We start from the raw sequence: 12,798 nt of genomic DNA on the forward strand, positions 1-12,798 counted from the left end.
AAATCCGGAAAACTGGAACAAAATGCAGTTTGCAGTTATATATTATCTATATATGTTATATAAGAGAAATTTTTTTTTCGCCAATTTTATTCTAATGAACTACCAACACAAGTTCTGTAATATAACGAATTGTGCTCGCATCTGGAATGTTTAATTAAAGAAAATTAACGCAACACTAAGTACTTTATAGAATCGGAGCATATTGAAACGATGCAGCGATATTGTACATTACAAAGATAACAGTCAAGATTTTCTCTTAAGCAGAAATTGCACGAATGGAGTCTAGCAAGTACCAAGCGCGTGCTAATTAAAAAAGCCGTTTTTGAGCTTCTTCTTATTATAGCTGTAAGTTTTAAGTCACTATTTTTTGCAGTCAGTGTGTTAGATACTAACTTGCAATGGTAGCTTGCTCGCTGTAACGAAAGCATGGAACCCATTATTGCGTTGCTGATTGGCAATGGCGGTCGTGAACATACCATCGCATGGAAACTTTGTGAGTCTCCTTTAATTTCCAAAGTTTACGTGGCGCCTGGAAATGGTGGTACTGCAAGCAATGGAGCGGAATCTAAGATGGAAAATGTAAACATTGGAGTTTGCGATTTTGAGCAACTTGTCAAATTTGCGCTTGATAAAGATGTAAATCTTGTCATTCCTGGGCCTGAACTCCCTTTGGTAGAAGGTATTGAAGGTCATTTTCGTCGTGTGGGTATCCCATGCTTTGGTCCATCTGCATTAGCTGCTCGTATGGAAGGTAGCAAGGTTTTTTCTAAAGATTTTATGCATCGAAACAATATTCCTACAGCTGTATATAAGTCCTTTTCCAATTATGATCATGCAAAAAGCTTTTTGGATACATGCACCTTTGATGTAGTCATCAAAGCTGATGGACTTGCTGCTGGAAAAGGTGTAATCATTCCGAAAACTAAAAAAGAAGCCTTTGAAGCTTTAGAAAGCATCATGTTAAATGAAGAGTTTGGATCTGCTGGTAAAAATGTGGTTATCGAGGAGCTGTTGGAGGGTGAAGAATTATCTATCTTGACATTTTCTGATGGTTATACTTGTCGTTCGCTTCCTCCTGCTCAAGATCATAAACGTGCTTTCGATGGTGATAAGGGTCCCAACACTGGAGGTATGGGTTGCTATGCTCCTACTCCTGTAGCTAGCCCCAAACTACTTGAAACGGTCCAATCCACCATTATACAGCCTACCATCGATGGAATGCGTCATGAAGGTTATCCATTAGTAGGTATTTTATTTACTGGATTAATGCTTACTCCCTCTGGCCCCCGTGTCTTGGAGTATAATGTTCGTTTTGGTGACCCCGAGACTCAAGCAGTATTACCCCTTTTGGAATCCGATTTGGCTGAGATTATCCTTGCCTGTGTGAACCATCGCTTGGATGCTATAGATATTGTCATTTCGCGTAAATTTAGTTGCGCTGTTGTTTGCGTTGCCGGTGGATATCCTGGACCATATAATAAAGGTGATATCATTACTTTTGATGCCCTAAAAGACAAAAATACTCGTATTTTTCATGCTGGTACCTCAATCCGTGATGGCAATGTTGTTACCAATGGAGGACGTGTACTTGCTGTGGAGGCTACGGGAGATTCAGTTGAGGCTGCTGTTAGATTAGCTTACGAAGGTGTGAAAACTGTTCATTTTGATAAGATGTTCTACCGTAAAGATATTGCCCACCATGCTCTTAATCCTAAGAGAAAGACACGCGAAATCCTTACTTATGAGAATTCAGGCGTCTCAGTTGATAATGGCAATGAATTTGTTCAACGTATCAAGGATTTGGTCAAATCTACACGTCGTCCTGGTGCAGATGCTGACATCGGTGGTTTTGGCGGTATTTTTGACCTCAAACAAGCTGGCTGGAATGATCCATTGTTGGTTAGTGCTACTGACGGTGTCGGTTCAAAGTTGTTAATTGCTCTTAGCCTTAATAAGCATGATACTGTTGGAATTGATTTAGTAGCAATGAACGTCAATGACTTGGTTGTTCAGGGTGCTGAGCCTTTGATATTTTTGGATTATTTTGCTACCGGTTCATTAGATTTGAAGGTTTCTACTAGTTTCGTTGAAGGTGTCGTCAAGGGCTGTAAGCAAGCAGGTTGTGCTTTAGTAGGTGGTGAGACATCTGAAATGCCTGGTTTGTATCATGACGGACATTACGATGCTAATGGAACCTCAGTTGGAGCTGTCTCCAGAGATGATATTCTTCCTAAACCCGAAAGTTTCTCTAAAGGTGACATTTTGTTAGGTCTTGCTTCTGACGGCGTTCATTCAAATGGCTATTCTCTTGTTCGCAAGATTGTTGAATATAGCGATCTTGAATATACTTCTGTCTGCCCTTGGGATAAGAACGTTCGCTTGGGAGATTCTTTGTTAATACCCACTCGTATCTATGTTAAGCCACTTTTACATGTCATCAGAAAAAATATTGTAAAGGGTATGGCACACATTACTGGTGGTGGTCTTGTTGAGAACGTTCCCCGTATGCTTCCTAGTCATCTCAATGCCATTATAGACGTTGATACTTGGGAAGTTCCAGAGGTATTCAAATGGCTGAAAGATGCTGGAAACGTACCTATTTCGGATATGGCTCGTACTTTCAATATGGGTATCGGTATGGTGGTTGCTGTCGCTTCTGAAGATGCTGAAGAAACCATGAAGGAATTAACGTCCGTCGGTGAAACCGTTTACCGCATTGGTCAGCTTGTGGATAAAGAAAGCAGCAGTGAGCGTTGTCATTTGGTGAACCTGAACAAATGGGAAACATTTTGAGGGAAATTGTTTAATCTGTAAAACATATATCAGTACTTTAAGCTAATTTGGTCGTTTTTGGATTTTAAGTTCTTTTTCATTTAATAAATTGATGGACTTATTGTATGTGTATAAGGTTTTTCCATTCTTTACTCAGAACGTTGTGTATATTCTAACAAAAACTTAAGTAACTACATTATTATATCCAATAATATCCACTAAATAAATCGAATGCTGTAAAAAAAAATAATATTACTGTACTCGCCTTAAACATCAATATGTTTTAGTAGAGATAAGTGCTATGCAGATATAAGGCTAATACTTATATAAGCAATCTGTTCATATTCAAATAATGTGTAGTTAGATAGACAATTGCAATTGATCGTTTCACCTAACTATTAACCAGAAACGCCGAGACCAATAAATAGGAATGTGATAGCTACGCCGAGGCATGCAACTACACGATTGATAATTCTCCAATGAACATGTTTAACCCTCATTTGATGTATTTTGGTCCGAGGAATGGGAAGAAAAGAAGCTAATATCCACAACGGGGGAAATACAATTCCAAAAGTAAACAAAAACATAAATTTCGATACACCATTTCCATTCTTAAACTTGATAGAAGCATATTTCTGTGGATCGATAAAATTAGAGGAATTTTCTTTTTCTGAATTTGCAATAAAGGATGTCGTTGCTCGACGAATGTTTGAATTCGAATCGGTCCGTAACATAGTGGTGTCTAATGACTGTGCAGGTATTGGCATTCGACCGAATATCCCGGAAGAAGAAGAACTTAAACCAGAGTTTTGTGAACTTAAATTGCTCCCTTGAGAAGTTAACGAAGCATTATCTTGTAAAGTTGAGAGATTAGGTTTCGAGTCTAAGTCAAAAAAGGGGACAAAGGGGTTGGGTAACTCGTCTGATCTTGCAAAAAATTCCATAGGAGGAAAATGCTGAGAATCGTCTATGTGAGGAGAAGTGAAATGACTGTATCTTGAAGACAAGTTGTGCAAAGGCTCGGATACACTTCTTTGAGAAGCATTTTTCTCTATGACTATATTTTGTAGCGCACTCGGTAATGAAGGCTTCCGAAAAAAAGAGAGATCTGAGATTTGTGGTCTCGCAGGTAAAGGCAAAGGTTCAGCTGGGATATGATCTAAGAATTTGTTAGCAAATGTTGAACCAAAGGGGTTATTAGGATCTGAAGAAGGGGTTCTTTTGTGCATGGCTGGGCTATGCGGTACACTTTTTGGCAAGGATAAAAGGGATAAACCAGTGTCATTAGTGTAATTTGATGATAGTTGGCTCTCAGACCCAAAATCGAATCGATTAGTATTTGAATTGGAGGGCAATTGGGGATTAAATGATGTTGAGATTGGGCTACTTTGAGTTGTTGCTAAAGTAGCTGACACTGCCCTTTTGGGAGTATAAGCTAGAAACGGAGGAGATCTCTTTGAGAGAGGTTCTGCAGATTCTGCATTACCATCAAACAATATCTCACTAGATTGCTCTGTTACCGTACTGTCGGCACGATGGAACTGTGGACGATCGGTTTTTACAGAAGAGTGCCTTATAATAGGTTCATTCGACCAAAATGAAACGTTCGATGGATTTTTCCTGCTCAGAGGAGGACGTTTCTTCCTTGAAGACTCTCCTTTCTGTCTACCGTCTTCTTCACCCAAACGGTAAGCGCTTTCATCTCTGCGTTGAGCATGTCCACCGAGATTTTCAAAAGTCATGTTTTAACAATAATAAACAATATTAGAAAAACGCAAAATATTTTCAGTTGTCCAAATAACTATAGGTAATAAGTAGATGATATGCTTCTAAAGCGCATTAGCTCCAACAGAACATTTCAATGTAGCAAAATCTTCAAGTTTTAAAAAAGAATGAAATCAAATTATATAAAAGAAAGTTATTTTTGTGGATAAAAGAATGAAAGATCAAATTAAAGAATGATTATGAATAAAAAAAAAGCAAAAGAACATTAATTATGATTAAACAAAAGGATCGACTAAATGCAAAAAAAAGAAGGACAAGGAGTAGGTAAGGATATAAAAGCGAATGGCTTTGCTAAATAAGCAGAAGAAAATAGTGGAACCTATTGTCTTATGGTAAAAGATAAATTGCGGTTGCAATGTGGACCCATATTATAACCGTCAAGGTTAGCATAGTAGTACGAACAGTATATTGCTGTAAACAATGGAACAAAGAAAGATACCGAAAATCTACCATAAACTAAGCTGCATTAAGAAAATTTAAATCAAATTTACAAATACGAAATTATCAAATTTTAAAATACGTAGAAATAGCAGGTGTAATAATTCGAAAACAATAGAAGTTTGACATTGTAAATTGTAAAGCTTATAAATAAAAATTTAAACGAACAAGAAGAACCAATGAAAGATGTAATCTTAAAATAATTTTAAACATATCACACTTACTGTACAAATTTGAGTGGAAACGGAAGGCTTGATTCAAGTCAATAGCAAGCACATTTTTATGTAAGGGAAATCAAAAGAAGGCGAAACATGGATATAGTTAGGCATCTCATAAATTTTAGATTATGTTTTGTTGATTGTAATTGACAACAATGAATCCAGCAAATACTAGCAAGGAACCAAGGATAAGACTAAAATTTAAATAATGACCCTTAAGAAGTATGTCAAAGAAGAGAGCTAATGGGATACTAAGACTCATGCCTACTGTGACCAATAAGGGACTTGTCATTAGCATAGCAATAACCCAAAGATAATCTGAAACAAAGGTTATCGAAGCATTTATGATAAGCACAATCAAACCAGCTGTGGTAGAGGGAAGTGAAAAGCGTTCAACGCCATACAAATGCAAAATAATAAGGAAAGGCCATAAAAGGATGAGATCAAAAAGACCAACAAGGCCAAAGAATAGGCGTGTTGAAACGCAGGACTCCTCAGTAATATGAAATTTAACCATCACAGAGTAGCAACCATACAGGAGAGCTGCCAACAAGGCATAAGCATTTCCCAAAGCAGGTCGCGATGGGGGGCTATCATTCAAATCAGCTTGCTTGGCATCTTGAGTCACTACTATAATAACCCCGCCAACGCTCGCCATTAAAGCGAGTAGTTTACTCAAGGTAAATCTTTCAACATTGACAATCGTTCCCAAACCTAGTGTAAAAAACCCACTCATACTGGAGATAATAGTGAATGAAGCAACATTGGTAAATCCTAATGAGCTATTACTGAAGTAATTAGCCGCAAACCATATGATGCAAAATCCCAAACTAAGATAGGCTGTTTGTCGAAATCCTAGAGGGCTGTTTGGGCGCGTACCAAGATTAAAACTGCTATCGTGTACAGATTCATACATCGACAACTCGGACATTAGCCTGTGCTTTCTAGTTTTTTTTTCACTGAAATACCATGGAATTAAGTAGAAGACAAATGTACCCGTGTTGATATAAGTGATTAAGAAAGGACTAAAAAAGTTATCATCGTCTAATAGGCTGCTTGTGAGAAAAGAACTGATGAGCCATAAAAAGACGACAAACAATAAAAGAACAACGCCTAGTGCATGTTTCCCAATAGCCTGAAGCACCATTTTTTTCTATAAAATTTATAAATAATGATATAATTAATAAGAAAGGAAAACAAGTAAGATAAATTATGGATAGACTGTAAATTGCATTTATAAAGTGAACTGGAAGAAACTAAAAAAAATACTTCTCATCAAATCATTCACAAAAATAAATAATTATAAAATTAGGTCCATTTAAGAAGCTTTTCTAGTAAATCGAGTAATCTCACCTTAAAGTAGTAATGGTGGTAGGGAGGATGAATCTATAACAAACTTATATAAGCTGTACGCAATTTCAGTTTCTCTTACGTTTTCAAACTATACGATGATTAAAGCGCCAAATTGGGATTTTTTGCTTTGTTTATTTTGTTCAAGCCAAAGAACCATTCTTAATTGCTAAATTCCAAGTTATGGATTTTAATTGACTAAATACAACCACATCTTCTGATGCCACTAACTTTGAATATTCTTTTCAACCATATTTCTACAAATGTTTTTAATGTTAAAAGGTTGATATAAATAGAATTCATTTTGCTAGATCAAGCTAGTTTCAGATAAATAATAGAGCATCAATGAAAGCTAACGGCATAAGCAAAAATAACATAAAAGGCAGACACGTCGTACCAGAGGTGCACGGACTTAGTTAATCATTTTGCGAATAAAAGGCCGATCTAAATACTTTAACGGTTTCTATGCTCTCAACACTTAAATGAAGAGCAACATAAATGGGAAGAAAATGGAAATAAGAGAAAAGGCAAAGACTATCATAAGACACCAATCATGCAAATAAGAAAAAACCCATACAAAGAAATGTCCTTAATTAAGTAGCTTTAAGAAGAATAGGGTTTAACAGTAACATGAAGTTTTTTGACTCTCCATATCTAAATGAATAGGATCTGTAAAGTCTGCCGCAATATCGTCAGAATCCATGTTCTCCAGAGCTAACTTAGCCACTGTTTCGAATGCTTCTTGAACATTGATAGCTTCTTTAGCACTTGTCTCGAAATAGGGAATTTCTCCTCTAGCTTGGCAAAAGGCCAATGCTTTTGATTTTGAAACCTGAAATTATTAGCAAGAAATTCTCAGCTTTGTATTAAAAATTCAATACTTTAGACACATACCATCCTCTTTTGTTCTTCCACGTCGACCTTGTTTCCAAGCAAGATAAAGGGAAATGTCTCTGGATTGCTCGGTGATGCTTGAATCAAAAATTCGTCGCGCCAGCTATCTAAAGTTTCAAAGGACTTGCTGTTATTAACATCATAAACGAGGACACAGCAATCTGCGCCTCGATAAAACGCAACCCCCAAACTCTGGAACCGCTCTTGACCAGCGGTATCCCAGAGCTGTAATGTAACGACTTTGTCATCGACCAGAACTTCTTTGGTAAGAAAATCCGCTCCTATGGTTGCTTTATAATCTTTGCTAAACTTTCGATTCACATACTAAACAGATTTGGTCAATAACTTTCATTTCAAACATGACAGTCATAACATTAACATATTTCAAAAAACATACCTGATTCATGATAGAAGTCTTTCCAACACCGCTTTCTCCTAAAATAATAACTTTCAGCAAATGCTTCTTTTTGCCGGCCATATTTACAGCGTAAAAACGAGATAATTCGATATATTATTGAAGGCCAATAGTCCTAATTGAACCAAGAATCCTTTTGAGATCTGCAAAAAAAAATAAATTTATAAATTACTTCTTTCTTTGAAACGGAAATAGTTGCGCACGTTCCCTTGGTGTTTGCTCTGCGAGTATCAAGGCTTGTGAGTCTACCCTTCATATGCCTTTCACGTCATGAGTATAACGAACTTCATCATGCTTGGGTATTTTGATCAAAAGAAATATGGTAAACTTCACTATTTAAATAATTACTACATAGGCAATCCGATGTATACTGACAACTTTCTTATATGCTTGTCGAAAACAGTAATGATTTATTAATACATTGGTAGGAATCTAAGTTTTTATTTAAATTTTATTTTTTCAAGATTTAGTAGTCAATTTTTCCAGTTCTTTCATCTCGTCTCGTATTGAGTAAGTTGCTACCATATTTTGTTTGTGTTGTCTTCAAGAGAATATCACGCAGTCTCCTATCTAACTGGTGTTAAATGGAGTTAATTAAAAAAATACAAGATAGGGATGCTGCTGAGAAAGCGTATTACGATGTCATAGAACCATATTCAGAACTTTTGGAATTCAGTTTTCACAAAGAGTTTGTGAGTGAAGAGAAAGTCACCCAAAGGACTGCGTCAAGCGATTCTCTGAACACCATTGCTAGTGAGAATAATGACGAGAACGTAATAAACCTAGAAGAATTTCGGCAATTGAAAAGGAATTGTGATTTATATCAAAGGAATTTGCAAAAGCTGCAGCTGCTGTTCAAACAGCAATCCCAAAAAAACACACTCTTAGAAAAACAGCTTTCACTACAAACTGAGTTGAATCAGGAGAAAGATAAGCGGGTTAAAATACTCCAAGATGAGCTGTGGGCTTTACAACTTGAGGTAGCTGCTTTAGAGAGGAAATCTCCTAATGCCTAAAATTATCCGGGATTCAATTTTTTGTCGACAGATTATTTTAGTTATACTGTTAAATTTAGAAAACGTCGATTCGCGCTAGGTTCACTAATTATGATTTTACGAAATGTTTGTTATGCTTATGGATTAATATTAAATATTTTCTAGATGATTTCAAGTTAAAAAGGATACTTAAAAGCATAATGAGAGGTCTTCGCTTGTACTCGTCGTTCCAATTTTAGAAGTTACAAGCATAGACTATCTCTTCAGTGGTTGACCGCACATTTTTATGTCAATGGATATGTCCTTTGTATAATGAGGAAACATAAGCATTCAATTACTTGTATGAAGATTTTTCGGCATTAATATCTTCATGAATATCATTTTCTACATGGTCAAAATAGTAAATTTGATTATCTCAATTCAAGTAGCTTATGTTCCCCTTTTTATTTCCTTATCGGTAACGCCTACGAGTAATTGAATTTTCAATCTGTATTATTATTTAAGCGATGTCTTGTTATAAGTATTGGTTGAAAAAATATTATGCATTTCTTTAATACATTTGATTTTCGTCACTTGTATGCTTCTAATGAGATTGGTTCATGAATGACAACGGTTCAACAAAAGTATAATCTAGTTCTTACTGAGTAATCAAAACGAAGAATTATCCGGCGAAACAAAATATGTCTGCCCAAAGCTTTAAGTTGAATTTAATAATAGTTGCATAATTCTTTAAACTTTAGTATTTAGATAGTTCAGAAATATTGTATTGCTTGCAAGATTGAATATAAAAGCTTGGGTATCTAAGCGTAATGAATGTTACTATTTCCATTACTCTGAGCGACAATATGGATAACTCAGTACTAGTTCATAGTCTTTTAAGGTATACACAAAGAAAATTAGAAGGATAGGAAATAGAATAAGAAATATAACTTGTTTTATACAGGGTTATACTCAAAGACAAATATTTGATGCAAGGGTTTAATTTTAAAGACTACGATATACCTACAATACACTCTTTTTCCCTACTGCTATTTGGCATTCAATCAAATAAAGTGCTGCTTGTTAGAGCAGTAAGCAAAGAATACATTTATCATTGGAAATTTAAGTACGATTGGTAGTTTATTGATTCAAGGTAGCCTGCTAGAATTTGATATTTAATGTTAATCGATCAATTTTGTCAATGAGATTTTGTGTGGGCAATTGTTCACTTTAGTTTTCCTAAATTTCGTCCAGTGTATTTTTATAAAGCATTTATTGTAAAATAATTTGAAAAATTATCCACTAAAACATCATTCTCATGTATAATTCTATAATTGATTCACGCTGTATTCAACCTCCAACCATGTAACTTCAAATTTTTCTTGAACTTGTTCAGAACAAACCATCCGGGAAATCACTTCCATTCAAATCTTTGCATATCATAATATTTTTTCTTACAAAAGTTAAGTTGCTAGATTTATCACTAAGGGGTCGTGTCTATTGATGTTCACTCATTTATAAATTTGCAAACGTTATTTATATTCTGTCGTTGTTAAAGGACATACGAATTTCCATAATAATTATTAAAATTTGTAAATTTATTTGTGAACTTCAGCATGGTTGTAGATACTAAACTTTACGACATTCTAGAGGTTCATTTCGAAGCTTCAGCCGAAGAGATAAAAAAATCTTATAAAAGACTCGCACTACTACATCATCCGGATAAAGCACCAATTCATGAAAAAGAAGAAGCTGCAGAACGATTCCGAGGCGTTCAAGAAGCATATGATATTTTGAAAGATCCTGAATCTAGAGAAATGTATGATATGTACGGAATGAACTCGGATTCAAATAGTCAATTTGATGGGGGTGTAAATTTGGATGATGTTTTAGCTCAGATGTTTGGTATGAATTTTGAAGCTGGAGGCCCTGGCAAAAACGTTCCTCGAGACCGGAAACGTAGAGGTTCTGATGTAATTCACGACTACGAGATTTCTTTAGAAGATATGTTTAAGGGGAAAGAAGTAAAGCTTCGTGCAACTAGAAACACACTATGCCCTCGCTGTCAGGGTCGTGGTGGTAAACGATTTGCTAAAGAAAAACCATGCTTGTCTTGCGATGGTAAGGGGGTTAAACAACACCTAAAACACGTCGGACCACATCATGTTACGAATAGTCAAGTTATATGTGATACATGCAACGGAAAAGGAGTTTCCTTTCGCGGTAAAGATCGCTGTAAACATTGCAAGGGAAGTGGAACGGTTCCTGAACAGCGAATGCTTTCATTTTTCGTAAATCGCTCAGCTAAGGAGAACGACAAAATTATTCAGCGCGGCATGGCAGACGAGGCATACGGTATAACACCTGGTGATGTTATCTTGCAATTACACCAAAAACCGCACCCTGTTTTTGAACGGTTAGGTGATGATTTAAAAGCAAAATTAAAAATTTCATTAGCTGAAGCACTTACAGGATTCAATCGTGTTATTTTGACGACCCTAGATGGAAGAGGTCTTGAATATGTTCAACCAATTGGAAAAATATTGCATCCTGGCGATTGCTTAATTATACCTGGTGAAGGAATGTACAAGGATTCAAAAACAGATTTAAGAGGCGATTTGTATTTGGAGGTTGACATAGAGTTTCCCAAAGATGGCTTGATAGGTACTACAGAAATCGAAATTCTGCGAGATATCCTTCCTTCAATCCCTAAGGTTTCTGTGATGGATGATACCTTAATAGATTCGGTTAGAGGTGTACCTGGCGATATTTCTCATTTTGGAGGAGATGCACGCTACGCTAACGAAGATTATGGAGATGAAACTTATGAGGGAGTTCCTGAATGTCAGGCCCAATGATTTCTTTTTTTTATATATAATAAGAATTGGCGTCTTATTTTAATTAAGAAAAATTTTTAGGTTCAAAAAAGTCGGAATTTTGTCTCAATGAAACAAATAAAACTACTTCTCGTACAACCATTGCAAAATGTTATGTCCCTAATAAAGCATCTATACTACAGAAGCAAAGGTATCTGTTTGTATGTATAAACCGATTGAGAATGGAAAAGATCAATATAGATAGGAATCCACTAATAAACTGATCTGCAAAATCAACATTATAAAGCCTTTAAATTTGACAGCCAAGAGTTTCTTATGCAATGAACTGACATTTAAAGGAAAAAAGTTAATTATATGAACGGAAAAATATTTTATGGGAAAGGACATTTGCAAGTTATCATTGTCGTTGCATTCCCAAACGTTAAAGTCGTTATTGCCAAATGTAACATAAATATGAATGCACATTATTAAGAACGAAGCATTGTAAAAAACCAAAAATCATCAGAAGCAAAATAAAATTGGCAAGCATCAGAGGTTTTGGAGCATTGAAATGGGATAAATATTAATTCATACGTGAGTTTTTACAGCATAATAGGAACCGGTTGTTTTATCTTCTGTGCTATGATTCTTGCAAATTCTTCAAATTGTAAAAAAAAAACATTTGTGTTTTGAAAAGTGGCGATTTTTTGTCCGTATAAAGCAATAGAAAAAGCAAGCTTTTGAAAAGAAATATGAAGGTTTTGAATCATACTTAACCAATTACCTTTTTCTTTAAAAAAAACTAGGAAAACTGTAAGTCCAAAGTAAATAACTTTAGCTGTAAATAATTAATATTTTTCTTCTAAAGAACCAAACAACCCGTCAATTTGTTATAGCAATAATAAACAGATAATAATACTTTGTTAAAAATGTGGCTTCGATTGCAAAGGATAAAAGGCTTAAATGAGAAAATAACATTTAACCTTTTGTTTTAATACGGCCGAGTGTTTTAGTGATTTCATTCATTCATACATAAAAATTGTAAACAAACCCAGTAATATAAACATTAGTTCAACTCAACTTGAGCATTCAGTTATTTTAAGAAGGAATGTAAAATCTACATATAGCTGCTCATG

At 35.4% G+C, this 12,798-nt stretch overlaps 6 protein-coding genes and 8 long non-coding RNA genes across 14 annotated transcripts; 8 read left to right on the top strand and 6 right to left on the bottom strand.

Annotated features, from left to right (window-relative positions):
- The first annotated feature begins 286 nt into the window (after nucleotides 1-286).
- Nucleotides 287-3,009, top strand: ade1 (phosphoribosylamine-glycine ligase/phosphoribosylformylglycinamidine cyclo-ligase). The gene is made up of 2 exons (NM_001355803.2): nucleotides 287-345; nucleotides 406-3,009. The coding sequence occupies exon 2, from the start codon at nucleotides 427-429 to the stop codon at nucleotides 2,791-2,793; it is 2,367 nt and encodes a 788-aa protein (NP_001342702.1). The 5' UTR covers nucleotides 287-345; nucleotides 406-426; the 3' UTR covers nucleotides 2,794-3,009.
- On the bottom strand, nucleotides 1,567-2,131 carry SPOM_SPNCRNA.5984. The gene has a single exon (NR_195334.1). It is a non-coding gene; the product is annotated as a non-coding RNA (long non-coding RNA).
- SPOM_SPBC405.02C (uncharacterized protein) lies at nucleotides 3,005-4,898 on the bottom strand. Its single transcript, NM_001022226.4, has one exon. It carries the CDS (start codon nucleotides 4,512-4,514, stop codon nucleotides 3,171-3,173), a length of 1,344 nt encoding a protein of 447 aa, NP_596305.2. The 5' UTR covers nucleotides 4,515-4,898; the 3' UTR covers nucleotides 3,005-3,170.
- Nucleotides 4,119-4,440, top strand: SPOM_SPNCRNA.5985. Its single transcript, NR_195335.1, has one exon. It is a non-coding gene; the product is annotated as a non-coding RNA (long non-coding RNA).
- Nucleotides 4,899-5,087: 189 nt separating the features above from the next.
- Nucleotides 5,088-6,586, bottom strand: SPOM_SPBC405.03C (transporter). The gene has a single exon (NM_001022228.3). It carries the CDS (start codon nucleotides 6,358-6,360, stop codon nucleotides 5,335-5,337), a length of 1,026 nt encoding a protein of 341 aa, NP_596306.1. The 5' UTR covers nucleotides 6,361-6,586; the 3' UTR covers nucleotides 5,088-5,334.
- SPOM_SPNCRNA.5986 lies at nucleotides 6,116-6,348 on the top strand. The gene has a single exon (NR_195336.1). It is a non-coding gene; the product is annotated as a non-coding RNA (long non-coding RNA).
- A 214-nt stretch (nucleotides 6,587-6,800) lies between the features above and the next one.
- On the bottom strand, nucleotides 6,801-8,097 carry ypt7 (GTPase Ypt7). The gene is made up of 3 exons (NM_001022229.3): nucleotides 7,855-8,097; nucleotides 7,458-7,781; nucleotides 6,801-7,395 (listed from the first exon to the last, which is right to left on the bottom strand). Exons 1-3 carry the CDS (start codon nucleotides 7,933-7,935, stop codon nucleotides 7,183-7,185), a joined length of 618 nt encoding a protein of 205 aa, NP_596307.1. The 5' UTR covers nucleotides 7,936-8,097; the 3' UTR covers nucleotides 6,801-7,182.
- On the top strand, nucleotides 6,864-7,097 carry SPOM_SPNCRNA.5987. The gene has a single exon (NR_195337.1). It is a non-coding gene; the product is annotated as a non-coding RNA (long non-coding RNA).
- Nucleotides 7,441-8,201, top strand: SPOM_SPNCRNA.5988. The gene has a single exon (NR_195338.1). It is a non-coding gene; the product is annotated as a non-coding RNA (long non-coding RNA).
- A 55-nt stretch (nucleotides 8,202-8,256) lies between these two features.
- Nucleotides 8,257-9,361, top strand: atg16. Its single transcript, NM_001022230.3, has one exon. It carries the CDS (start codon nucleotides 8,457-8,459, stop codon nucleotides 8,886-8,888), a length of 432 nt encoding a protein of 143 aa, NP_596308.1. The 5' UTR covers nucleotides 8,257-8,456; the 3' UTR covers nucleotides 8,889-9,361.
- SPOM_SPNCRNA.5989 lies at nucleotides 8,325-9,532 on the bottom strand. Its single transcript, NR_195339.1, has one exon. It is a non-coding gene; the product is annotated as a non-coding RNA (long non-coding RNA).
- A 247-nt stretch (nucleotides 9,533-9,779) lies between these two features.
- On the top strand, nucleotides 9,780-10,180 carry SPOM_SPNCRNA.413. Its single transcript, NR_150807.1, has one exon. It is a non-coding gene; the product is annotated as a non-coding RNA (long non-coding RNA).
- SPOM_SPNCRNA.1582 lies at nucleotides 9,963-12,609 on the bottom strand. Its single transcript, NR_150474.1, has one exon. It is a non-coding gene; the product is annotated as a non-coding RNA (long non-coding RNA).
- xdj1 (DNAJ protein Xdj1) lies at nucleotides 10,241-12,569 on the top strand. The gene has a single exon (NM_001022231.3). The coding sequence runs from the start codon at nucleotides 10,463-10,465 to the stop codon at nucleotides 11,702-11,704; it is 1,242 nt and encodes a 413-aa protein (NP_596309.1). The 5' UTR covers nucleotides 10,241-10,462; the 3' UTR covers nucleotides 11,705-12,569.
- Nucleotides 12,610-12,798: the final 189 nt, after the last annotated feature.

This window comes from Schizosaccharomyces pombe (genome assembly GCF_000002945.2).
Source record: "Schizosaccharomyces pombe strain 972h- genome assembly, chromosome: II".
Taxonomy (NCBI): Eukaryota; Fungi; Ascomycota; class Schizosaccharomycetes; order Schizosaccharomycetales; family Schizosaccharomycetaceae; genus Schizosaccharomyces; species Schizosaccharomyces pombe.

Coding starts and splice junctions, on each gene's coding strand:
- ade1 (NM_001355803.2), top strand. CDS start 427: ATGGAACCCATTATTGCGTTGCTGATTGGCAATGGCGGTCGTGAACAT.
- SPOM_SPBC405.02C (NM_001022226.4), bottom strand. CDS start 4,514: ATGACTTTTGAAAATCTCGGTGGACATGCTCAACGCAGAGATGAAAGC.
- SPOM_SPBC405.03C (NM_001022228.3), bottom strand. CDS start 6,360: ATGGTGCTTCAGGCTATTGGGAAACATGCACTAGGCGTTGTTCTTTTA.
- ypt7 (NM_001022229.3), bottom strand. CDS start 7,935: ATGGCCGGCAAAAAGAAGCATTTGCTGAAAGTTATTATTTTAGGAGAA. Junction 7,782..7,854: donor AGACTTCTATCATGAATCAG/GTATGTTTTTTG, acceptor AAATCTGTTTAG/TATGTGAATCGAAAGTTTAG. Junction 7,396..7,457: donor TGGAAGAACAAAAGAGGATG/GTATGTGTCTAA, acceptor TAATAATTTCAG/GTTTCAAAATCAAAAGCATT.
- atg16 (NM_001022230.3), top strand. CDS start 8,457: ATGGAGTTAATTAAAAAAATACAAGATAGGGATGCTGCTGAGAAAGCG.
- xdj1 (NM_001022231.3), top strand. CDS start 10,463: ATGGTTGTAGATACTAAACTTTACGACATTCTAGAGGTTCATTTCGAA.